The 27356-nt window shown below is 34.7% G+C and overlaps 1 protein-coding gene across 4 annotated transcripts in view; it reads right to left on the bottom strand.

The window, feature by feature from the left end:
• RELN (reelin) overlaps positions 1 to 27356 on the bottom strand; it is a 697060-nt gene that overhangs the window by 651484 nt on the left and 18220 nt on the right. For all 4 annotated transcript variants that reach the window (XR_013829861.1, XR_013829862.1, XM_079932058.1 and 1 more), the window contains exons 6-12: positions 22597 to 22727; positions 20010 to 20058; positions 19833 to 19923; positions 16327 to 16379; positions 13956 to 14068; positions 12190 to 12237; positions 6034 to 6144 (exon numbers count right to left, since the gene is read on the bottom strand). Coding sequence is in view for 2 of the 4 variants with exons in the window: in XM_079932058.1 (XP_079788184.1) it covers positions 6034 to 6144; positions 12190 to 12237; positions 13956 to 14068; positions 16327 to 16379; positions 19833 to 19923; positions 20010 to 20058; positions 22597 to 22727 (596 nt within the window). In the remaining 2 variants the exon portion in view is untranslated. The remainder of the gene's footprint in view (positions 1 to 6033; positions 6145 to 12189; positions 12238 to 13955; positions 14069 to 16326; positions 16380 to 19832; positions 19924 to 20009; positions 20059 to 22596; positions 22728 to 27356) is intronic.

The raw sequence follows: 27356 nt of genomic DNA, 5'->3' as shown, positions 1-27356 counted from the left end.
TATACATCTACCTATAGCTGAAGAAAAATGCCAAGTCTGTTTTTGGTTGAATACATAAATGTAACCTGCCCTAAAATTTATAGCAAAAACATCTTCCTACAGCTATAGTAAACTAGAGATTAAGTGTCTACTTCAAAAACTTCCATACGTAAAATAACTAAATCATTTTGCTTTCTGATTAATGATAAATTCATTTCAAAAATACCAAAATAGGGCTTCCCTGGTGGCGCAGTGGTTAAGAATCCACCTGCCAATGCAGGGGACACAGGTTCAAGCCCTGGTCTGGGAAGATCCCACATGCTGCGGAGAAGCTAAGCCCATGTGCCACAACTACTGAGCCTGCACTCTAGAGCCCACGAGCCACAACTACTAAAGCCCGCACACTCTAGGGCCCGTGCTCCACAACAAGAGAAGCCACCGCAATGAGAAGCCCACGCACCACAATGAAGAGTAGCCTCTGCTCCCCGCAACTAGAGAAAACCCGCGTGCAGTAACAAAGACCCAACACAACCAGCCAAACAAACAAACAAATAAAATTATTTAAAAAACCCAAAATAATTAGTTTAAATATATCCTTACCATAAACCAAAACTTAAAAGAGCAAAAAGCATAAGGTTAACTAAATGCTATTACAATTAATGCAACACTTGTGGGAAAAGATCAAGTTGATTTATGACTAAAAAATTAAACTGATATAACAAACGTAAGACCAAATATATTCTAATATATAGTATCATGATGTGAGTTCAAAAGAAAATGGAAATGTGTATTTTTGAAAAAATATATATATTACTACACTTTGCTCCATAATGCTTATTTATACTCTTGAAAATAAATTTAAAAGGACATTTTAACTTAAATTTTTTTCTTATTAAATTATGCACAAATAGGAAACGATTCAGAAATTAAATATTACTGAAAAATATAACTTGTCAATTTGGTACACAGAACTAAAGAACTATGCTCCTTTTCTCATTTTTCACTTGTTTCTTGCAATTAATTCAGAGTGCACTGTTTCTTACAACTAATAAAAAAGAACTTATTATTTTAAACCTCCCAAACTGTAGAATTACAGTGAATTACCTTCAAGAGTAATTTCTCAAAATGCTAACTGATCAAATAAAATCAATAATAATATGTGATATATGTGTAATTGAATGTCCTTAACTTTTTAAAGATAATTTTCCTTTTAAAAGTCACTTTAGAAACCTGTACCAATAATTTCAGAAATAAACTCTTCAGCAATTTTATCCTCTGGGAAAATATACAGCAATATGGCTTAATATTTCATTTTATTTTTATTTTATTTTATTTATTTACTTATTTTTAGCTGCGCTGGGTCTTCGTTACTGTGCGTGGGCTTTCTCTAGTTGCAGCGAGTGGGGGCTACTCTCCGTTGCGGTGCGTGGGCTTCTCATTGCGGTGGTTTCTCATTGCGGAGCACGGTCTCTAGGTGCACGGGCTTAGTTGCTCCGCGGCATGTGGGATCCTCCCGGACCGGGGCTTGAACCCATGTCCCCTGCATTGGCAGGCGGATTCTTAACCACTGCGCTACCAGGGAAGTCCCAATATTTTAAAATAAATGATGTATCTGACAATCTTAAAGAACTGTTCTCCTACTGCCTTCACCAAACTACAAGAGTATGGAGGGGGTAGGCCAGGTTGAGTAAGAGAAGATACAGAAATATCAAAACAATGAAATAAACAATTCAAAAGTTTCCAAAAAATTTATCATTTTTCTTCAAGACAAAAAAAGATAAATTAAAAGCATAACCTGGTTTTAATATACTTTTGAAAAAAAGGCAATTCAATATCTTTTAAAGATGATAAATGGTCTTCAAAAATGTATCTCATAACTAACTTTTGAAGGTAATACCTACACAAATTACCATTTCTTGCTTATAAATAAATGGTATTCTATTTATATTCTACCACTTATAAATAAATGGTATTCTATTTACATTCTATTCGTGCTGACAGGAGAAAAGAATGAAAATACCAGAATTAATGATTCCTCATTCATGAAGTTTAGGTATATATAGAAAGGCTACATTTATTTTATTTGAATGAATTTTTTAAAATGACCCATGATCATGAATGTAAAATTGTATAAGGATTTGGATAAGATGAAATTATCTTAAAGGTCTAAGAAAAATTTAAAAACTATATTTCAGTTCAATAAATTTGAGCATTAACCTATTGTAAAATGTTAAATGTGCTATTATTCCTTTACTTTTTTATGAGACTAAAAAGTTAATGAGTAGAATTTTATCTAAAATTTAGTAAACAATAAAGAAATTGAGAAGGATGCCAACTACAATACACTACTATTACTCAACTATTATGAATTTGACTATTATTCTCAATTGGACTTTTAATAATATTAGAGATTCCTTAAGCTACTATTTTTATAACTTCATGACAGAATAGATTTAAACAGATTTAAATGAATGTGATGGAAATAAAATTTTGCTTCAAAAGGATTTTGAATGTATATACCACATTTAATCAATTTACTATATGTGAAAAATTATACATAATTATGTAACTGGTAAATGAAGCTATAAAATAACACATTACTGTAAAGCAAATCCTTAAAACAGTTGCAGTTAGACAAAATGAATAGAAAAATAATACTTTACCATCTCATATAGACATATTATAACCAATAAAAAGCAATTTGGTTCCAGGTGGAAAATATTCATGCAAAACAATTCCTTACCAATTTTATTTACATTTTCATGAAAGTGTAAAAGTGTGAGCGTGCGCACATAACATTAAATATCTTCAGGCAAATTTGTTTTGCAAATAAACTAATGTGTTAAATTAACAAACAGCTCTCTCTAAATATCAAAGACAATATTAACAAGTAAAGCTAGGTTTTCCTGCTCATTTTAAAGCTAGAATGCAACAATATTGCCATCTAGTGTTCATATCAAGTACTTCCAATACAAATGTGGTCATATTCTTGTTTTGCACTTAAATTAAGTGTGTACAGGTTAAATACAAATTGTCATTCCTATGGGCAAGAGTACAGTTTTGATGGATAAATAAAAGGAGAAAAACAGAAAAGGTCACTAAGAGATAATGGGAAGAAAAAATATAAGGCACGTGGGATAAATACCTTTCTTTTGGATGCAATTTCTGCCACATTTTGTTTTTAAACATGGTATATGTTATCTGATTTTCTTTGGTACTCTACTGACCAAACAAAAGTAAAGGTAAACTTCCTAGGGCTAGTTATACAGTCACCCCTCAGTAATTGCTGGGGATTGGTCCCAGGATACCACCCACCACGCCTCCATACCAAAACCCAAGGATGCTCAAGTCCCTTATATAAAACAGCATAGTATTTGCACATAACCTATGCACATCCTCCCATACACTTAAACCTTCTCTAGATTACCTATACTACCTACTACAATGTAAATGCTATGTAAATAGTTGTAAATTCTATGTAAATACTTGCCAGTGAGGCAAATTCAAGTTTTGCTTTTCTGAACTTTCTGGATTTTTTTTTCCTGAATATTTTCAATCTGTGGTTGGTTGAATCTGTGGATGCAGAACCTACGAATATGGAGGGATGACTGTAACTATCCCTTTGTACCGCCCCCCGGCCCCACCTTTATGTCCCAAATGAAATCACTGAGATCAAGTCCTAAATGATTTCTCATCAAATAAACATAAGTTCATTTAAAGCAGTGTTTTAAATATACAAAATTTATTTTGATTACTGCTAGTTAGAAGAGATAAAGAATAAAAGGACTGAGGTTGTTAACACTGAAAAGAATTTAGCTTCATTAAAAATTAAGATACATTTGGGGCTAAATTGTTTAATTACAACATTATAGGCATTATTGAAAACAAAGACTGGTGACATTGTTCATCTATAATCAAAGCCTCAGAGTAGCTAGTAGATCTCTAAATCAGCAGCCTATCATTATTTTTGATTGTCCATCCCTATAAACCTAGACCTGCTGCTAGGAAATGCTCTACCAATGTTAGGTACCATATGTAAGGTGTGACGTGTGGTGGTGGCAGTATTAGTACTGGATCAGAACTACAATGACTGCTACTACTGCTACAGTATAACCCCGCTTACTTTCAACTAATCTGGTGTGACACTTCACAACTGTGTCTTGCTTTTTTTCCTAGTCCCACACCTTTGGTCATATTATCCTCCCTCTTAGAGCTCTATAAATTCTATCCATTGGAAACAAGATGTCAGCTAATTTTACTATTATTTTTCCTTTTTTATTTACTCATTTTTGTACAACGAACATGTCGTATATAAATTAGAAACATTTAAAGAAAAAAATCCTACTGATTCTCTATAGCCCGGCCCCATTTTTCACCTTTCCTGTGATACCTTCAAGTTCTCTCCTCTTGTCCAATCCAAAAGTGATCTCTTTCTACCCTAAACTTCTCAGCAGCACTATCTAGCATTCACTTACAGCCTTACAATATTACTTCTATGTACATGTTTTTTTATCCCCCTCCCAGAATAAATTATAAGCTCTCTGGAAGAAAGAAATGCACATTTGTTATCCTTCTTTGTGTCTCCCACAAACATAATTTTTGGGCACCCAAGAAATATTAATCACATGTGATACAAACACCTTTCTGCTCTGTTTAGAAGCACTGTCTCCTTCACTTCCCTAGGCTTTAATTCTCAAAGATTTACTCATTTTGTCATAGTGGGAAAATCACTTAATCTCTCTGAGGCTCAATTCCTTACAATAAAGATCATAATACCTGATGTCTATTTCAGTTATTGCAACAGCAAAAACAAAACAAAAACCTCACATGTTATATGTAGAAAGCTACTAATAAAATGTACAGTTTGACTAAAAATTAATTTCAGACAAAAGCATTTAAATATGTATATACACATGCATACACACACACACGGCAAAAAAGTCCCTGTAATACAGATTAAAACTGAATTAGATTTTTAAAACTATCAGCATTAGGGCTACCATCCACTTACTCATCTAGCTAATTATTTACGTAACCTAATAACTCACTAGACTACTCTTCTTCAAAAATGTAATAAATGTAGACACAATTTTCTATAAAGTTGACTTATATAAAAATTATCTAACTTTAATGTCGAGCACACTGAGAACATAGCTATTTTTGGTCCCCAAAGACTTCTTTAAATGAAGAATCAAAAGTTACTATCACGCATTAGATTACAAAGTCTAATATCCATTCAGGAACCAAATTTATTTGAAGTGAATTAAAATGTAAATGCTATTATTTACATGTTTTTCAACCTAAAAACATATACATAAAATAAAATGCTCACTGAAACATCTGAGGTGACTGCTTTTCAATAAATACTAGTTACATCATTTGGTTTTTCTTCTATCCATTCATACCATGTGCTAAGTGCTGTTTTTCTGGACCATTTAAGAAATCTACTGTAACTGCATTTTTAACAAATAGGTTTTTCTTAAATGTCACCTAAAAAAAGAACCTTAGCTACTTTATAAATGTCTTATTTCCTATTTTTATGCTACTGCTGCCATCTAGTGAAAATTTTAAGAACTTAATCATTTTGGAAAATACATCATTTTTTAAAAAATGCATACTGTCAACCTGCAAAGTATATATATGAGGAATAAGAATATTATGGATTATTTTCTTATAAATACATTTCTAAATTTTTTCATTAAATTATATTTCTATATTATAATTCATCAATTTAATCATGAAGCCACTTTTTTATTTAATCAGCAAGATAATTATAATCATTTAAAAATTCCTTTATTGAGAAAAGAAAAAGACCAGAAACAACAAGTTGTTTCTGTCATCAAATTATACCTTTAAATATATGCAATTCAGTAACACCCTCGAAAATTGCATATTTGGAATTTCAATTACTTACCAAGGACGTTGTTCATTATATAGTTAAATTAGTAACATATGCTGACCAAAAATCTGAATGCCTGGAACTCTACTGATCAAATTACCTGAAGAGTTCCATAAAGGTAAAGATGATACATAATAACCGATCATTAACATTACCTGGGAGAAGATATTTGCTGTTGGAGCAACTCTGCTATCCACAATACTATATAATATTGCTAATAATCTGTCTAGTGGAAACGGTTTTGGTCCGAGGAGATGATTGCTTGTCTATAAGAAAAAAAGATCATGGATTTTCTTCTTACAGCAGAACACTCACTTTCTGTACTATAAATTCCAATAACAACATATTTACATTGTATATAGTTCCCCAAATAGGCTAATAAATCTAACTTGCAATCTCTAAAACTTTACCTGATATGATCATGATTTATCTTTCAACATTTTCTTCAAGATGTTCTGATTTACATCAACAAATATTAAAGGACTCACAAGTTACCCAGTCTAGGCCCGAACATCACCCCTATTTTGCTGTTGTAACCAGATGTTAAGTGACTTAGCCAAGTCATTTGTCAAGACAGTGTACAACCAAAACAAGGGTCTAGGCCCTAACTCCTAGACCAGAACTTACTACTAACTCCTCACCATTCCTCTTTGTGCCACTGCCTGAAAAATGTATGTGTTCAACATTAATAGTTCTAAAAAGATCAGTTATAGTAAATACTTGCTTAGAAAATGAAAGCAGTGTTTCATAGTATGTGAATAAGCTGTCAGTCAGAAACAATGTAAAATTTATTAAAAATTTTTAAGATTGTAAAATGTTCATACTTGTCTACAAAGTCAATGGTACAATTACTTGTCATTAGAAAACTGCAGTGCTCAAGGGTCTATAGATAATTAGATAATTCTATTAGATAATTTTAGTAGCAATGTAATAATTTAAGTACTCTATATGAGCAAGGGCAAATAAAATGAGAAGCTTTATTTACAAGCATGGGAATAACTATTTCTTTAAAAGAATGACTGTAAGTAAAAAAAAAAAACCTACTCAGAATTACAAAATGAAGTATTTACCTCAGCTATTTATATCTAAAACATAGTTTAGAAATCATTTTCCAGGTCTCAAAGTTTATATGCTTTTCTTATTAAATACTTCAAACATTTAGAAAAGAGATTCATAAATACCAATGCAACCACCCAATTTTATCACATCCAAACATTATGCAATTTGTACAAAAAAAGCATTAGATCACATTACAAACTGAAGCCCCCTTGCATCCCTCCCACATACCACTCCTCCCCTTCCCTCCCTAGAGGGAACCACCATCCAGAATCTGGTGTTTTTATCATTTTCATGACAATTTTTAAACTACTACTGCTATATATGTGTCCATAAACAATATACAGCGTTGTCTGCATAATCTAATATCTCAAATAAATGATATCATTTTGGACATAGCACTCTACCAAACTGCTTTTTTCCTTCAACATTGTTTTTGAGATTTATTCATTTTGATACATGTAGCTCTAGTCCATTTTTAAATTACCCTACAGAATTCCATTTCATGACAAATCAGTCTACCCTAAAAAATTAATCCCCATAATTCATCACAAAGAATACTGTGATGGCCAATTGTGTACATTTCTCCTTGCACACGTGTGAACTTCTCTGTGGGAATGCGAACTTCTCTGTGGGAATGCTCGATTAAAGTAGGGGGCAGAGAATGCTATGTGTTCATCAACCCTGCTTCTTCTTGAGCACATAGGAAGACTACATGTCTCAGTCTCTCCTGCAGTTAGATGGACGCCATCCGATTGAGTTCTGGCCAACAGAATATGGGTGGCAGCGATGTGAGCTACTACCAAACCTGGCCTTTCAAACCACTGGATCCTTTAGTCTTCTTTACCTTTGGTGACAACTTAAGAGGCCACCATGTTTCACTTGACATCACTATACCACCATAAAAAAGGCCCACATAACTCATATCCAACTGTGTCGTGAGCAATATATATATATATACATATGAGCAATACATATATATATACATATGAGCAATACATAACTTTTATGTTAAGCCACTGAGGGTTAGGGAGTTTGTTTTTCACTACACCACTGTCCAATCTATCCTGATCAATGTAAAGTACGTTCACATATTAACTTTATTAGGTATGACCAACCTGCAGAACACGCAGCCTCTTATTCTTCCATATTATCACCAACACTTGGAATCATCAGACATTTTTTTAGTTTTGCCAACCTCAGAGTGTAAAATAATACCTCAGTGTTGTTTAAAGTTGCATTTCTCTCATTAGTGAATGAGGGTGATAATCATGTTACATTTGTTAGACATTTCCAGTTCCTTTTTGTATCGTTTTATCCATTTATCTACTGAATTTTTGCCTTCTTCTTATTAGTTTGTATGAGCTTTAAAAATCCTAGATACTAATCATTATCAGGTGTATGAGTTCAAGAACAGTGGTTAAACATCAAGGTAGGCTTTGGATTCAGAAGTCCTGGAATTGCATGCTGGTTCTACCACATTAACTATGTATTCTTGGGCAAGTTACTAAATTTCTCTTTAATATTCACTTTCCTCATCTAGAAAATAAGGACAATGATAGCAACTACATTTATTAGGTCATTGTGAGAATTAAGGAAGATCATATGTGGAGTTTAACAATGTTTGGCTTATACTGCTCAACAGCTTTTATTATCATCATCATGATATACTTGTTTATATGTATTTTCTTTTCTACACAAATGCCTTGAAAACAGGAGATGTTTTATTTACCTTTTTCATCCCTAGCACTTGGGATTGTTAGTTAAATAAACGAATGGATGAAAGGATAATGAAGGAAATTGTATTAGAGGGAAGAAAGAAAAAAATAAAGGTAAATGTTGAGCTATCTAAATGGAACTGGTGTCCCTGTCCTCATTAACACTTAGAAGTGAATTGAGGTTAGTAAAAATTACCAAATTCCTGAAGTGTTGGGAATAAAGTGGGAGGCAATTCAGGCTGAGAATCACACTGTGAAATGCTGCTGACACTTTTCTGATTTTCACTTTTTATTTTGTGATTAGAAAACACATTTCCAATTTAAAATTAAAGTATTCTAGTGCCATGGAGGGCATATGACATTTATCTTCTTCACAGAACTGATTCTGTATGCTATAAATGCAAACTGGCTTCCCACCTAGAGAGAAAGCCAAAGTGTGAGAAATACCTCACTAGATTCGCTATAGCTTATTAGACAGAATGTACGAATGGAAGAAATAAGCGAAAAAAGAAACCAAATAAATGAGATAAAATGGAATGAAAACTGGTATCAAGCCAAACCAAGAAAAACAGAGATGGGAAAATAAACTTAGAGTTATAGATATTTATACCAGAAAAACTAAAACTAGGAACAATTAAAAGAAGTTTAATTGTGGGGAATGGGACTATGAGTGAGGAGAGGAAAAATGCTGCTTTTTCACATAAACTAAGTGGCAGATAATCTGGTATCACATACATGCATTAGGTGAATTGAAAAGCAAAATCTTAAAAAATGAGTGTCAACTGAGGATATACAGAGAAAAAGAATTATCAACTGAAGATACATAACAGATTTAAAACAACTGTTATGATTATTATTCGTGTGGTTTGCTTTTAATGTTTGATGCCCTAATTGAGAGCTTCATGAGAGCAGAGACAATGGTTATTTTGTTCTCCACTACGTCCATAGCATCTAGCAGAGTGCATGGCATAGAGTAAGCATTCAATAAGATTTCAAAAAGAGAAGGAACAAAAATACAAAGAAACTACTAAGCGTACACAGATTTTAGTAACTAAGCTCAGATTTTAAAATGACATGAACCAAAGACAAAAGAGGCTAACACAAAAGTCAAATCTATAAGAATAACATCAGAAGAACTAGAGCTCACCTAGACTAAAGACAACTTCACAGTGTCTTTGCTCATACGGTTCCCTCCGTCAAGACTGTCTTCCTAGACTTGTACAAATCCACTCATTCCACAAGGATGGTCTAACGTGCCAGCTCTTTCACAGTCCTCACTGATCAGCACTAATATATCTCCCTCTTCAACATCCTTAAATAATTTTCTCTGTCTAAAGAATAAGGCCTAAAATTTTTAGCTTTATGTTCATTCTTTGGTTTCCTTCTTTCATTCATTCAATTTATTCATTTGTGCAATAAACACCCACCAATTACCACCAAGTGCCGAGATAACAGAGGTGAAGAGATGGGCTTTCTTCCTTTAACTGGTGAGTAAGGAAATTCCTCGACAGTTTGGCCTCAATTGATTTTTCTCTGAAACTCACCATACGCTCCAGTCAATTTCATTATTTCTTGTATATACCCTATACTATCTTACCTCTGTTTCTTGGTTCAAATCATTTCCTCAACTAAAATGTCTTCTCCTCCCATCTTTGCATATCTAATCCTCACCATTCCTGAGTGCCCACTCAAAATGCAAGCCCTACTACACATCCTTCCCTCCCTACCTCAGCCAGAAGTACTCTCTCCTCCTACCCATCCTTTATGACCCAAAGCAGCTACATACATACGAAAGAGGGTACAAAATCAATGATCTGCCTATAGTGGAGAGCCTAATCAGAGATGTCTCAGTGAAAGGGCATACTAGAAAAGTCTTTCCATGACAAGCAAATGGATTTGGTGAGGAAATCTGCCTGCCAAACCCTAGCTCTGTGTGAATGGGAGAAAAAAGGCTTCCCTGAGACTTTTAACTAGAAGCCAGAGCTAATGCTGATGTGGGGGCAGAATTCACAATAGCTTTGTGGTCTGCAAGTCCCCAGGCTGAGAACTGAATTTCAAATGACCCCAGGTTACCAGTGTTCACAAGTGCTTGCAGAGAAGTACGTGTAAAACCTTTCAAAGGAACACATCTCAGGCCTCAAAAATTAAAAGACTAAGTTCAGCCAACAATTAAAAATAATAAAATGTTCAGGAAACAGGACATTATGTGCCCAAATCAGCAAAAATAGAAAACGTGGAATTAGACTAACAAGGACTTCTAACACTGAAATATAAGACACAGAATATTAGTTTTTTTATGTTAAAGAAAAATATGAATAGGAAAAATATTAAAGTGATCAGATAGACTTGAAACGAACCAGTAAAACTTCTGAAGATTACACATAACATTACTGAAATTACAAAACAAATTACCCAGAATATAGCACACAGAGATGAAAGGGAATGAAGAATATAAAGACTTAAAAAACACAGATGGTAGAGTGAAAAGGTCTATCATAAGCCTAACCAGTGTCTCAGGAAAACATGTCAGAGAGAATGGAGGAGAGGCAATATTTGAAAAGTTAATGACTGAGAATTTACGAGAATTAAATAAAGGCATCATTATTCAAATTTAGGAAGCAAAACTAATGCCAAGTAAAAAGAAATTCAATCCCAGATACACTACAGAGAAACTGTAAGAAGACTGAAGTAAAAGGAGAAGAGAACTTGAAAGCAGCCAGAGAAAACAGAGGAATAACACAGGAATAAGAGACTCACAGCAGTTTTTTTTTAGCAGTAATAAAGCCAGAAGACAGTAAAATAATGTCCTCAATTCAGAAGTGTATACTGAGCAAAACTGCTTTTAACAATGAGAGTGAGAAACAAAACTCACAGCTTCTATAGTGCAAAGTTTACAGTTCTAACTTCTCTATCTTCTGCCAGGAGAAACCGCAGTGGTTAAGATGTACAAGAGAGCTGAACAGTCTAAATGCTCCTTTTGGAAATTTCAACTTGCCCCACACCCCTACCTTCAAAGTTGCTTAGTGCTTCTAATTCCTAAGCTTTTCCAGATTCCTTGGGTCAAATCAGCTTCTTTTGGGGGTTACGTTTCAGCCTTCTCTGATGTGCTCAGTCACCGACATATCTATCTACTAGTCAATTCCAAATTTTATAGATCTCTCATCTGCTTAGTCCTTATTAGTTTAACCTTTTTAATTTCTTCAATGCCATCTTTGTGGTGTTTCAAAGGGGAAAGGAGGAAACTAAGTTATATTTAATTAAAAATTCCAGGGTGACCTTTTTCATCTATTAATTCACTAGAAAAATTTTGTGAACTACCTTTTATCTCTAGAACGAGCTCACCTGAATTGTGCCTCCCCAATCACTGTATCCAACATAACAAAATACTACTACAGCATTATGATGGTACCATATCAATACAAGTAACTTCTTACATCCAAATGACTATGTAAATGCATACAATTATGCATTTATCAACTTCCTATAATATTCTAAATTTGTAAGTTTTTCCCATTAAAGAAATTACAACATAAATACCTTTTCATGTTTCTTTAGAAAGTTGGTTTTCTTGATTTTCCCATGATGCTGCAATTAAGCAAAATAATTTTTAAGATGAAAGATAGTATTCCACAAAACCAGAAAGCATAATTTGTTTAAAACATGACACACATAAGAGTAACTTATGTATCTTAGGCTTTTTTATTTTATTCTATTTATCACCTAAAACATCACCTTAAAATACCAACATATTTTAGGCTTTTTAAATCAATTTTGATTGTATACAGGATTACTTGTGCATGTAAAGAAAGAGGTTTCAAAATAAAAGTGATATTTCCTAAAAGAACTTATATTGATTTATTACAGCACATTTATTTCTATAAAAACAAAACTTCCAAAGATAAACGGGTTTTCAATTCATTCTGTAAGGCAGGCTGTCAATTCGCATAAAATTGAGAGCATTTAGTTAAGCACTTGGGATTCAATAGTAGGGAAAAAATATAGATGCAGTCCTTGCCCTCTTGAAACCAAAGACTAGTGGTAGAGATAGGCAAAAAATAAACAGACAAAAATGTATTATATTTAATAATAAATCAAACTGCATATTATTTGTTTTCAAGAAGAAATTCTAAAATGAGATTTCTCCAACTAATATACATGCAGAGAGCCTCCTGAATGTTCTGGATAATGATGTATGGAGTACATGATACTATAGTAGGAGCTTCAGAACAATAAAGGAGTTACTACCCTTAAAATCATTCCCATCTCTCGTATTTTTAACAAAACCTTAAATTTTTTTAAATGTAGAATTATTACCTAAGGTATACCTGAACTCTTCTGTGAGACTACCTACTTCACCCATTCAGGCTGTGATCTTAAAGTGAGAAGTCAAAAATAAATAATTAAAGGGGGAAAAAAAAAAGAACAGGTGGAATTTAAGCATGTAGAGATTGGAGAGGAAGGAATTCTAGATGGAGAAACCAATGTAAACAAAAGCTTGGGGAGTTGGGAAAAACAGCTAAGTTCTGGAAACAGAAAAGTTAAGTTTGAATTTTTTTTATTAATCAGCTTGTAACTGGACTTGCTCAGGATGTGTAGCAAAATATATCTGGTTGCAAGGATAACTTTCACCCACTTGACATAATGCCTTGGTAAGAGAGTGAGTGTTATAGGGAGAACACCACACAGAGCACCCGAGTTCACTCTGGAGGAGAGTTGGTGTTTGCTTAGGTGGAAGGTGATTGAGGTAATGGCTCACGCATCCTAAAGAAACCCTTTTGGGAAGTTTAAGTGTGAGGAATGCTCCATTGATGGATAAAGTTCTGAGGGCCTCTAGATTTTCTTATCAACATTCATTTCAGGAATATTGTTTTTTGCTGTCATTTTCCGACTAATTTGTCTTTCAAAATTCAGCAAGCAATGCTACCCCCTCCATGAAGCCTTCTTTCCTCAACACTTCCCTGCAAGTTGTTTATCATATCATGCTTACTAGACACTAATACCACCCCTCTTTTTTAGCCTGTCTGCTCCAAGACTGTCCCCACCCCAAAAGTGGCACTCACTCACCCCCAATATCCTAAAGAAAGTTCTCAAATAACACTGTTGACTGGCAAAGGTAAAGTGAGAAATAAAGAATAAATGATTAAAGGAAAATAAACAAACAAAATCTTTAAAGAATGAGTCCTAAATACATATTTAGCAATCTCTTATTCTAATCTCTATCCCTTACAAATTTACAGGTGTTGAGGAATTTCAAAATATTCCCTAGATCTGCAAAAATAAAGTGAAAAAGAAATAATGATTACCTTAAGGAAAAACCTTTTGTCAGTTCTTGCTGGATTATAAGAAGCGAGGTATGCAGCAATGAGAATAAACTTAGAGTAATATGGAAGTTCCACGTGAGTATATGCAGAGAGACCTAGATAACAAAATACTTTTATGAAGGTATATAACGGGCTACCATTAGATTTTAAGTATCTCTTACCTTTTCTCACTTATCTTTTGACTTCCATACGGTACCCTCTAGTCAAAAGATTTTAAAGTGCCCTGAGCTTAAAGTGCCATGATAATGACGGTGGTGGGGAAAACATTATTGTTAATGATATGCTCTGCTCATTCTGTTAGTTTTGTTTGGCTCCGCCTCTTCTAAAGTCCTGCTCTTCAAAGCCACACTCTCCACTAAACCTTCCCTGATGCTCCCCTACCACACCAAAAGAGAAAATTTGTCTCTACTGTGAATTCCTACTTCGTGTACCTTACTTACGATCCACATAAATTTATACCTTATATAAAGAATTAATTAAACATAAGTGATATTTCTTACTAAGCTACAGTGTTCACTGAAGGAGCCAAGTCTAATGTTTTTTTGTATCCCTACAGTACCTTGTACAAATAACTGAATGAATGGATAAATAAAACAATAGAGTCAGTCAAGCAGCAATGATTTTTATGGGAAGGGAAAAAGGAATGATATTTACTGAAATATCTAGTATGTGTAAGGTGTTTACGTAATGATGACATAATGTGCTAGGTGCTTTCCTTAAGCATCTCTGAATCTCTGCAGTAACTTAAAAGTAGATATTCTTTCCATTTTAGATAAAGACACTGAGTTGGGCTCAAGGCCACATAGGCAGCAGAGCAAATTACTGCAGATTTTTTTTAAACTCTAGTATCTATTTCTTTCCATTACAACACACAACTGAAAATCACTTGTATGGTACTTCAAGCATTTAAAAACCAAAACAGGGACTTCCCTAGTGGTCCAGTGGTGAAGAATCCACCTTACAATGCAGGGGAAACAGGTTCGTTCCCTGGTCAGGGAACTAAGATCCCACATACCGCAGGGCAACTAGCCTGCGCACCACAACTACTGAGCTTGAGCGCCTCAACTAGAGAGCCTGCGTGCCACAAACTACAGAGCCCATGCACTCTGGAACCCAAGCGCCACAACTAGAGAGGAGCCCGCGCACTGAAAGATCCCACATGCCTCAATGAAGATCCCGCATTCCACAACTAATTCCTGGCACTGCCAAAAATAAATAAAATAAACAATAAATAAATCTTTAAAAATAAATAAATAAAAGTTAAAAATAAAAACCGAAATGGAATCTCAATACCACTTCATTTCATACCACTTCCCCCACTGACCCAACTAACTGGCTACTGACCCAACTTTTAAATAAGAGTATTTTAGATGGTTGCTTTACTTTTTTTAAAGTAAAAGTAAAGTTGACCCATACGGGGTGGGGGAATGTTAGGGGCACAGACACCCCTCTCCTCCACAGTAGAAAATCTGCATGTAACTTTTGACTCCCAAAAAACTTAACTAGTAATAGCCTACTGTTGACTGGAAGCCTACTGATAACAGTCAATTAACACATATTTTGTATGTTATATGTATACCTACATATATATTATGCATTCATGGCATACCTAACTTTTTCTTAATTTTTCTGATATTTCTAGGCTATGCAGTTCGTCTGCCAGTTTTTTCAAATTGTTGTGTATCTCCAAAACATTTTCCAATATATTTATTGAAAAAAAATCCGTGTATAAGTGGACCCATGCAATTCAAATCTGTGTTGTTCAAGGGTCAACTGTAGTTCTGTTGGGATAAACCCAAAGTAATAGTTTCTTTAAAGAAAACAAAAGCACAAAACTTTCAAAATGTAACCAAATGAAATGCATCCCCCAAACTACATTAACATAAAATTGAATTTTGTTATATAACTCATGAAATACATATATACTGAGATAAAATTAGGTATACAATTGATTGTTTTAACACAAGCATTTAAAGAAATATAAACTGCTTGGTTTTCACATGATATAACCCAACATGTAGAAACTGGTATTCAAACTTCATTTCTTCCTATTACATTGGTGTGTTGCTTAAAAGAAAATCATTAATTAAAATATCATGGTAGGGAATTCCCTGGTGGTCCAGTGGTTAGAACTTGATGCTTTCACTGCTGGGGCCCAGGTTCAATCCCTGGTCGGGGAACTAAGATCCTGCAAGTTGCGTGGTGCAGGAAAAAAAAAAATCATAGTAGCTTGCAAATTATCTTTTATAACACTACTGACTGATGCTATCTTTAATGTTAACTTAATATCTTGATTATTAGTAATCAATTAAAGAAGTGTCTCTGGTAATTGTCTCAACACTTCCTTTGATACCTTTCAGTTGTCCTGGATCTGTGTCATCTTTCTGTAGCTTTTCCCACTGTGAACTGAAAAAAAAATGAAAGAGCAATGATGGATTGAAAACATAAAATCAATGTACTGTACTTAAAACAAAGCCGTAGAAAAACTAAAACTTTTTTATTTAACAAAATACATTTAATTTCCTCATAAATAAGACAAATAACATATACATGTTCGTACCTGTACAAAATCATTTAGTGTATATTAGAACAATATAAACATATATCAATGCCCAGATGTTGAATGTTTTAAAATCTCTTTTCCTCTGATCATAATTATAAAGCTATCAAAAAGCACCAACAAATAAATAACATCACCTACCATACAATAAAACTCCCAATATTCCAGTTATCATATTAAATACAATTGTTATACACCACTTCTAAACTCCGTAACAATTTCTTAAAGTAAGTATCATTACATCAGAAAACTGAGGCCCACAGGTTAAGTTACCCAAGGACACTTAGCCAGTCAATAACACAAACTCTGCAGGCATTCTACAAGGATTCAGCTCTTAGTTCCACTACCAGGGAACAATGTTGGAGACTTTTTCATAATCTGTCCAAAGTGCTTATAAAAGCTATAAAACCAACATATATTCCCAATAACAGTTTGTTGAGTGAGCATCTAACCTTCTATAGCTTTACTCTCCTTTTCTTTATTCTGCTTAACCCAATTATTATTATTATTTTTTTATTTTTTTTGTTTTTGCGGTATGCGGGCCTCTCACTGTTGTGGCCTCTCCCATTGCGGAGCACAGGCTCCGGAAGTGCAGGCTCAGCAGCCATGGCTCACGAGCCCAGCCGCTCTGCGGCATGTGGGATCTTCCCGGACCGGGGCACGAACCCGTGTCCCCTGCATCAGCAGGCGGACTGTCAACCACTGCGCCACCAGGGAAGCCCTGCTTATCCCAATTATTTAATCTCAATTAGAAAATATGAAATATGTGATGATTATTATTCTTTAATTTAGTAAAAATTTTATTATACACAGGTGAATGGAGGTTGGGGGTAGCAGGGAAAACAGCTGAGTCATTTACTGTGAAGAAACTTCAAATGGACCAGGAGATATCACCAGGCTTAGAATGCCATTTCTCTACTACACTACTGGAGAGTCTCACTGGTCCTTTATGTCACAGTGTTACAAAAAGGTAACTAAGGGCATTATATATGCTATTATTATAAAGGAACAAAAATGCAAACTGCCCTAAATACCAAAATTTTTTTCAAAAAGACAAAGAAAATAACCACATAGGAAATTCTGCAAATTAATACAACAGTTAATAAAACATATATATTTCCTATCAATAAATATAAATGGGTGTACCCCATTAAAGAAAAAGGTTTTCAGAATGCCTCGGTAAGGCAGGAGGTCAAATTAGCAATGCTTATTTCTGTGTTCTATACCTTTCTGTGAAAGAAACATACTAAAGATTATATATTAATTGCATATATAAAGATGTTATGTTACATATGCATACTTGTAAAAGAAAATGAGTACAAATCAGAAATTATATAGGTGGTTAGGAAAAGAATGAAAGGAATAATGGGGTGTGAGACTTCCTTGAGTATGTTTTAATAGTTTTAGGTTCTGAATTATTCTGACACCCTCTTTTACCTGCACAGCAAACAATGAGTTGATTCTACTTTGCCCTTTCTCTTTCTCTTCTTCTCCCATTTTTTAACTTTGTAACTGTGTTATTCCCATCCTTGCATAGTATGTAACATATACATAGTGTTCTTCTATCCTCATTCCCATCTTTTCGTTTTGAGCTAAAATTAATCAAATTTGGTGCTCATCATTCCTTTTGCTAAAGTTTCCCCAGTCATCTCCACTGCACCAGCACTGTCACTAGCAGACTCTTCAGGAAGTGTTTATGAGTATAGTGTTCCCTGAGTTCTCACATGTTTAAAACTGTTTTTCTATAGCCACGATACCGGCATGATAAGTTGGCTAGATATAAAATTCCTTGGCTTACACATCCCCTCTCAAGTTTCTTGAAAATGTTGCTCACTTGTTGTCTTGCTTTATTATAGATTCACTTTCCTTTGTAAGTGACATATTTTTGCCTTAATTTCCACCCCTTGCTTCATTCTTCACCACCAAGCCTCCAGGAGATGCCATGTCCTTCCAAATCACCTCTCCATCTCCCCTCAAAAACAGTACTTTCCCAAATCTGCCTTGTTAATTCTTGTCTACATACTCTTGAAACACTTCCTTTTGATTCTTCAGTAGCCAGTGCTCTAATCCTTCGGGTCTCACTTGTTCTCAGTATTATCCCACTCAGGGTTGGACTCTCTTTCTGGAGGTGATTCATTTGTATTTCATCACTACAAGTCGACCCCATCCCCTGTCCCCACTGTCCTCTCCTCTTTTCCTTATAGTCTTTGCTTAACTTTTCACTTCAGCATAAGCCCCAGGGTTGCTTTGCTGGCTTCAGTTATTTATTTCACTATTTACATATAAACTGAAGTTTACAGTCAGCTCTGTAGACTCCTAGTCATATTGCAGGCAAGGGTTATGAGTGATTTTATTTGCTTTCCTTACTGACCTTGTGGAGAGAACTTGATTTAGGTGGCCAACACTATCCTATGGGAAACTGGAAGTCCTTCTATTACTATGTAAGAGTCACTTTAACAAGTATCCAAATTTTTCTACCTTTAAAAGATCAGATCACAAGCTTTTCTATTCTGTGACTTCCAAACATTCTCATTAATTATTAAAAAGAGAATAATAATATCTTTGTAATGTTTCTACTTATTTAGAAACTATTATATTCTTATAATCAGCTAATTAAATCAAGCACAAAGTATAGAATAAGGTATTCATTAAAGAAAAATGATAACAAAATTGATTAGAAAGTGAAAAAAGACAAAAGCGTTGATGTTTTTAAACTTCCTATGTTGCTTTGTAATGTAGGCTAAACCTAACACCTATAAGGAACTTTATTATTCACAAATCATCTTCACATATATTATTGAAATCTTTTAAGGACTGTTAGAAGAGGGATCCGAGGTCTAGAGGTTTTAGGTGAATTGCTAAGACCTCATAAGGCAGAAAACAGCTAAGCTGGAAATCAGAACTATGTTCTCACTACTCTATGTCTGTGCAACCATGTCTCCTAAGCAGCTTCATTACTATGAAAGTCTAATAACAGACAAATGTAGACTTATGACTTGACTTATACGTTTCTTTAATAATCAATTTCTTATTATACCATTCAAATATCTAACATAAATATAAAAAACAAAGCTGAAACTGATTTTCCTGTAGCTTTCCAGATTTAAAAAAATTAGCAATTATTAGAAATACGCCTTGTGTAACATACTGGCTAAAAATTGTCTGTCCTTCCCAAAATAATAAGAAATGATTCAAATCACAAGAGTTTTTGCCCAATGTGAAGAAGGTAAAGGAAAACATGTACATTTTAGTGAATATCCCAAATATAGAAAAAATACATCTACTAAATAGAAAATTACCTTGATATTTCCCTGAGATAAACAGTTTGCATGGCTTTTTTCAAATGAGGTTCAATATTTCTCCAGAGTTTGCGAGTATCACGTTCACTTGCTACTCCAAAGAGAGAAAATTTCAATAATTTAGAATTACAGAAACTTTTTTCAAAAGAAATATTATTATAGTAAAATTATAGTTACCTTCTCCTTTAACAACAGGTTCACAATATTTAGGAAAATTAAGTACTGCCTATAAACAAGGAAAAAAAAGAGAAAAAAGCACTTATCTACCACAATTAAATATTATTTTTCAAGTAAGAATTTTATTAGAATTCAGGCAATTTTATTTCAATATAATTGGCTCAAGTAAAATGTTATTATAGTTTATTACTACAACAAAACCACAATTATCAATAACAACAGTAAAACAATATGCAAAATATTCCTTAACTGGCTAAATCCTGCCTAATGTATCAGCCTCTAAATATAAAGAAATATAACAATTCCCAAAGCAAATTTAAAAGCACATACATAGGGGCTTCCCTGGTGGCACAGTGGTTAAGAATCTGCCTGCCAATGCAGGGGACACAGCTTCGAGCCCTGGTCTGGGAAGATCCCACGTGCCATGGAGCAACTAAGCCTGTGTGCCACAACTACTGAGCCTGCACTCTAGACCCTGCGAGCCACTACTGAGCCCACGCGCCTAGAGCCTGCGCTCTGCAACAAGAGAAGCCACCGCAATGAGAAGCCCGTGCACCACAATAAAGAGTAGCCCCTGCTCGCCACAACTAGAGAAAGCCTGCGTGCAGCAACGAAGACCCAACGCAGCCAAAAATAAATAAATAAATTTATTATATTAAAAAAAGCACATACATAGAAAAGATGCCTAAAAAGAATATTCTGCAGATGATTTATTAAACTCTTAAGAAATATGCCACTTACAAACTTTAAAACAAATAATAATATCCATTTGAAGGAAAAAAGACAACATATATTATCCTATGTTCTACATACTCAGAAAAATAGAACACTATACTATTTTTTCTCCAATGCTTAAAGATCATTTCTTATATTTATTAGTATTACTAGTAGTAGTAAAGACTTAAACCATACTTCAAGCTTCAAGTTTATGAATATGATGTAACAACATAAAAAGCTGTAACCTCATCCCTAAATAAAATCATTCCTCAGTGAAACCCAAAGGACTTTATAAAAACCATGTTTAAATTTCACATTTTCTTTTCCTACTAATAGTTTCTCTAAATAATTCCTCCTTCTTGCACTTTATAATCTACTTTGAAATGGCTGCCAGCACAGATTCCCACAGGTTTCAAGGACATCAGTGCTAAGGAGTAGAAGCTACAAGTTATTTCCCAGGAAGGACAATGGATGAGTATTTGCTCCTGACTCCATCTCACACGGAGACCGTGCACTGACCCTCGCTCCTCTCTGTAAGCCCCCCTGTTGTCATTTCCCTTGGGCACCAGGAGTCTCAGACATTCAACTTCCAGAGAGATGTTAGTGATGAGCTTGAACTAGAACAGCTTGTCTTCTGTTTTTTTCCCTACTCAGAAGATGCTTGAAACGTACAACTAAATCAGAAGAGGTCTAAAGTTTAAAAGTTCCAAAAACATACTAAATGTGAACAATTTTAAATGGTCATTTTCTCCTACATTCTATCTCAAATACACACTGAATCCCTCTAAGTAATACTTTTCAGACTGAAGAAAAGAGCAAAGCAAAGAAAATGTACCAAGAGATGTAGAATCTGTTCCTTTGAAAGCAACTGTTTTCTAGCCTTAGATATATTACCATTTTCTGTTACATGGAGATAAGACCTTAAGTATTAATAAAAGGTTCTAAAAGTGAAACCAGATATTCTTGCCTCCTCCTTTTCAGATCCCCACAACTAAAGTAGAAAGGTAAAAATTAAATAAAATATGAAAATTAAATACAATTATTTTCCAAACTGCCTATGAAGTGTAAACAGCTATTCTAATGTTTTTAACAACTTTTTTTTTTTTTTTTTTTTGAGGTACGCGGGCCTCTCACTGCTGTGGCCTCTCCCGTTGCGGAGCACAGGCTCCAGAAGTGCAGGCTCAGCGGCCATGGCTCGTGGGCCCAGCCGCTCTGTGGCATGTGGGATTTTCCCAGACCGGGGCATGAACCCGTGTACCCTGCATCGGCAGGCGGACTCTCAGCCACTGCGCCACCAGGGAAGCCCTTAAAAACTTTTTAAAGTAATCTTTTATATAACTATTCAAAGTAATCCTTTATATAAATATTCAAAGTAATCCTTTATATAAAGATTACTAACTCAAGGTCAGTGGCTAATGAAACACCTATATAAAGCTTCTGACAATATTCAAATTCATCTAGATTCCAGACCACTATCAATACATACATTAACCTGAAACAATCTGTTACAAAAAATTAACAAAAAGATATAAAATTGCTTATTAAGTTTTCACACCACCTTTCTGTTAATCTTCATTTTAATTTTAATAAAGTTAAACATTTTCTGCAATTAAAGAAAAGAGAAAGGAGGAAATTTAAAAAACACTCCTAACGACGTATGAAAAGAAACAACTAAAAAGACAAAGGTTTCTGATCAGGTCAAAGTTTGTACTAACCCACTGACTTCTACATTCTTAGGGTGTATTTGCTCCCAAAGGCCATATCCAAATTTCCAGAATAAATTTTCAGCTTCTAGCCTATCTCACACCCTTTCTTCATGGAAAAATATTAAAAGATGTACTTTTTTTTTTTAAGCAAAATGAGCACGGACCAGATGCCGGAGCTCCTTCAAATCTCGACAGACGGTGTAGAAAACTCCAAGAAGAATGTTAATGTAGGCAGCATAGAAATCAGCCGAATACTCTGGAGGATGATCATGGGATAGAATCTTTTGAAGGTTACCTGTTCACAGGACACAAATGAACAGAAATGACTGACCCATCACCCTAGTTATATCTTCTAGCATTTTATAACAAAGGTTTAAACAATAAATACACAGGCTCAGCAATTATTAGGAACAATGAAACAGTTACAAGATTAGAATGCAAAAGTAATACAAGTTTTGAAACTGAGGTAAAAGAATTATGAACCTAACATTCTAAGAAAAATTACTAAATTTTACTCAAGACAAATACGAAGCAATGACATCTAAAGAAAAACACAAGAACCTTATAACAGGCAACATGAATATCAAGGGCAAAAAAATAGTATGGATTCCACTTATTTTTCTAACAATTAAGTAAATCAACTAGATAAAAATAAGCGGTACTACATAAACTACCACCAAACTGGAAAATGCTCATTTTTTGTAAAATGAAAAGAACTCATGATTTTTTTAATGAAAATCTTCATCTTTACTATGTCATTCCATTTTTATAAAATGTGTTTTCTTCCTACAACTTTGGTGTCTTTATTTCTCTTCTACCTTAAACTCCTTATACAGTATCACATGTTTAGAGTCCTAAACTTATATTTTATCCTGCTAGAAATATATTGTAGAAGCACAGTTAAAACTAAAAAGAAACCACCTATTATTCAAAATTTCCCGGTTATAGCACATAAATCAGTCATTCACTCATTCCTTATTGCAATTCCCTCTGACTTCTTGATGCAATGGTCTCTTTTAGACTTCTCAGTTAAGAGCTCTTTGAACATGACTAGTACTTTAAGCCCAGTTCCATAGGATTCAAGACTTTCACAATACTTACAAGTGAAAATTCTCATGGGATGTTCTGATCGTGTCAATTTCCTGTTGTCTAAGAATCCCTTTAAGTGAGTATTTTTACCATGGATACTCTCCCATTTACCATCAGCCTTTGATTTTAACTACTGTCTTATTCCTCACAGTCAGTTAGATATAGGTACATAACAATAGATATGGCCTATCAACAGATACTAATATACAGAAATTTAGAAACAGCTACATTAATGGGATCTTTTAAACAGGGCAGTTGGCCAAAACCAAAAAAACAAATAAACAAACAAGGGCCCAAAAAACATTTCAAAGCCTATTCTCATGCCTAGAATGTTATCCTGAAGGAATTTCAGATAGAGACTGTTACTAGATCTGTATTTTAATATCACAACCACTGAAAAAAAATACACAAAGTCCAAAACTTGACTTTGGAATCTATGTATTTTTACATGTAATAGGAGTTTTAAATTTAATGTTACTAAGCTTTTTAAAACAAATATTTGATACACTAAAAATTTCTGAAGGTGCCTTAAAACTTGGAGATAAAGATATTTATATATTGTGTTGGCCAAAAAGTTTGTTTGGGTTTTTCCATAACATGTTACGGAAAAACCCAGAAAGCCCCGAAAGAACTTTTTGGCCAATCCAATAAAAGCTGACAAATAACTGGATAGATGAAAGAAAGAAGGGAGGGAGGCAAGGAAGAAAGGGATCAACGGTCAGACAGACAAACATACATAGGCAAAAAGGTGGTCTCTAAATGCATGGATGAGGAAACCTGGAAACCAGTTAAGTCTCCAGCTTAGACTGCACTCCTAAGCTCCTCCTGACTCTCTTCTTGGTATCCCTTCCAGGTGACACTCAGTACCTCCTAAGAGAGTTGATTATATATGACCACTGGCCCACTTCAGTTCTGACTAAAGTCTTCTAAGAATTAGAACTCTCACTGGGTTGCAACAAAAGTAGAACAGCTGCTTAGTTATACAGGCTACAGACAAATTCTCAGAGTACAACTCAACATTAAGGAAGCCATACCAGCTCTAACAGTCAAACTTACTAAAAATCCCATCTCTAACAGAAAGCTGAAAGCAGTGTACTAGCAGGTAATAAATCAAGGGAAGGAGAAAGCACTTGATGGGTCCCCTGCTGTATTAAAATTTCACTATCAAAATACGGTCTAACACACCAAGAACCATTTCTAACATGAGGGACTTCTGAGGGACTTCTGCTGCCAGTCATGAGGGAGTAAGAGGGTCCAGAAATACTCTCCTATAAATAACTAAGAACTGGACAAAATATAGAAAACAATTATTTTCAGACATCAAACAACAGGCAACAAAGGACTGTGATACATGAGAAAAGTGAAATGAGGTGAGTCTTACCATCAGCCAGGCTTTCTAACTAGAGGTAATTTTAGAACTGTCGTACAGGAGAGTTCCAAAAGGAGCCCATTAATCTCAGTGAGTTGATAAGACACAGATCAGAGAAGAGAGAGCTAAGGTAGCTAGAATGTGCAGGGTAGAATACATGAGAAAAGGAAGCTATGCAGAGAAAGAGCCCCAGAAATCTGCCTAGATGTTGCCCTTGGTTCTTAGCTGAATAACAGTACTTATATGCATAGAGTAAAACCTCAAAAGGACAAGCAAGAACACCTTCTGGGGAAAAAACAATTACTGGAGAGCTGTTAAGTCAAACAATTTCCAGAGTTCAGACAGGGCTATAAACTGTTCAATTTGCCACCAGTAAGAATGGAGAAACTATACTAAATACATGGGGCATTCAGCAGAGAACCCAAAAGGACTATATCTTAGAAGTAGAGCTAAAATTAGCCCTGGAATCAAGGCTACTCTAGACCCTCTCTCCAAAAGAGCTTAAAAATAATCTCAAAAGGGTCACATGTACCTTCAAGTGATTTAAATGCTTAACTAGAAAAGAAGTCCAACATGCAACAAAAAATTTAATACCTGTCATTCAATCAAAAATTACTAAACTCATGTGAAAGTATAATGGATACCCATAATAGAGAAAAATTAGTCAATAGAAACATCCCCACAACGAAAGAGGTAGTAGAATTAGTAGACAAGAACATTAAAACAACTAATATAAACATGCTCATATGCTCAAGAATATAACGGAAAACAAAAGCATCATAAAATTGGTAATGAAAATTCCACTGGGTTGGATTAACTGCAAATTAGACACTTGTAGATAAAAAGGTCACTGAACCTGAAGACACAGAAACAAAAGCTATCCCAAGTAAAACACTGAGGACAAAAAATGATGTAAAATTTAAATAAATAAATAAGAGATTCAGCAGGACAGTATCACGAGGTCTAACATTCATGTAACGTGGTCCCAGAAAAAGGTGTGGGGAGCAGAGTCGGGGGGAACAACAGGACACAGATAAAATATTTTTAGAAATAATGGCTGAAACTTTTCCAAAGTTAAAACTATACACTCACATATCCAAAAAGCTCAACAAATCTCCAGCAGGATAAACAATAAAAGATATTTTCCACCTTGCCTTTTTATTTCTGTAAAGCCCAAATAGTAATATATTATAAGGTTTATAATAAATGTATATGTTAAATGTAGGACAAAAATAGCACTAAGGTTGTGAGGTGGGAAATTTTAAGTCATTGAGATTTTCAGATTGTTAACTAGAGAATAACTTAACTTATTCCGATTGATTCAATAACTAAACCAAAAACCTGATCAACTGCACTATAATCCACCTGAAGAAAAAAAAACAAAGCATTACCAAAAGATGAGCAGTCTGCGTGTGGGAAAGGGAAAACAAGAAATCCAAATTAGGGCCCTAGTGATACTGCTAAGAGGAAAGAGTGTCCTGAACATCAGATACCATATTTCTACAGATGACATATGTACCAAGTTATGATTGGATGACTTAGACACTAAGATTATCCTTTTGCCCTGGTTCCATGCTTACTTATTCTGACTATAATTTGGCTTATCAATTAATGCTTCCTTTTTGAACGTTTTTTTGTATGATTATGATGCTTCTGAATTATTTTAAAAAAACCTGATATGTTAAAGGCTCTAAAATTTAATAATCAGATGAACTTGGCTCCACATTATACACTTTTCAAAAATCTATTAGCTTAGGGCTTCCCTGGTGGCTCAGTGGTTAAGAATCCGCCTGCCAATGCAGGGGACATGGGTTCAAGCCCTGGTCAGGGAAGATCCCACATGCTGCAGAGCAACGAAGCCAGTGCACCACAACTACTGAGCCTGTGCTCTAAAGCCATGAGGCACAACTACTAAGCCTGCATGCCACAACTACTGAAGCCCACGCACTGCAACGAAGAGTAGCCCCCACTCGCCGCAACTAGAGAAAGCCCGCGCCCAGCAACAAAGAAAACACAGCCAAAAATAAATAAATACATTTATTTTTAAAAAAATCTATTAGGGCTTCCCTAGTGGCGCAGTGGTTGAGAGTCTGCCTGCCAGTGCAGGGGACACGGGTTCGTGCCCCGGTCCGGGAAGATCCCACATGCCGCGGAGCGGCTGGGCCCGTGAGCCATGGCCTCGGAGCCTGTGTGTCCGGAGCCTGTGCTCCGCAATGGGAGAGGCCACGACAGTGAGAGGCCCGCGTACCGCAAAAAAAAAAAAAAAAAAAAAAAAAAAAAAAAAATCTATTAGCTTACACTTTCTAAAATTAGCACGGTCACTTTAATTATTTAATTATGTCCTCAAATTCTCTCCATCTCTGCTGCTTTGTATCCTTATTTTTATAAAATTTAATCAAATTCTACAATTCATTATAGCATACTTTAATTTCAACTTCACTTGAATACCAGCATTTTTTAATAATT

This window comes from Stenella coeruleoalba, assembly GCF_951394435.1.
Source record: "Stenella coeruleoalba genome assembly, chromosome: 9".
NCBI lineage: Eukaryota > Metazoa > Chordata > Mammalia > Artiodactyla > Delphinidae > Stenella > Stenella coeruleoalba.
Note: the sequence above shows the minus strand (reverse complement) of the source record. Positions and strands in the feature narration are given on the sequence as shown.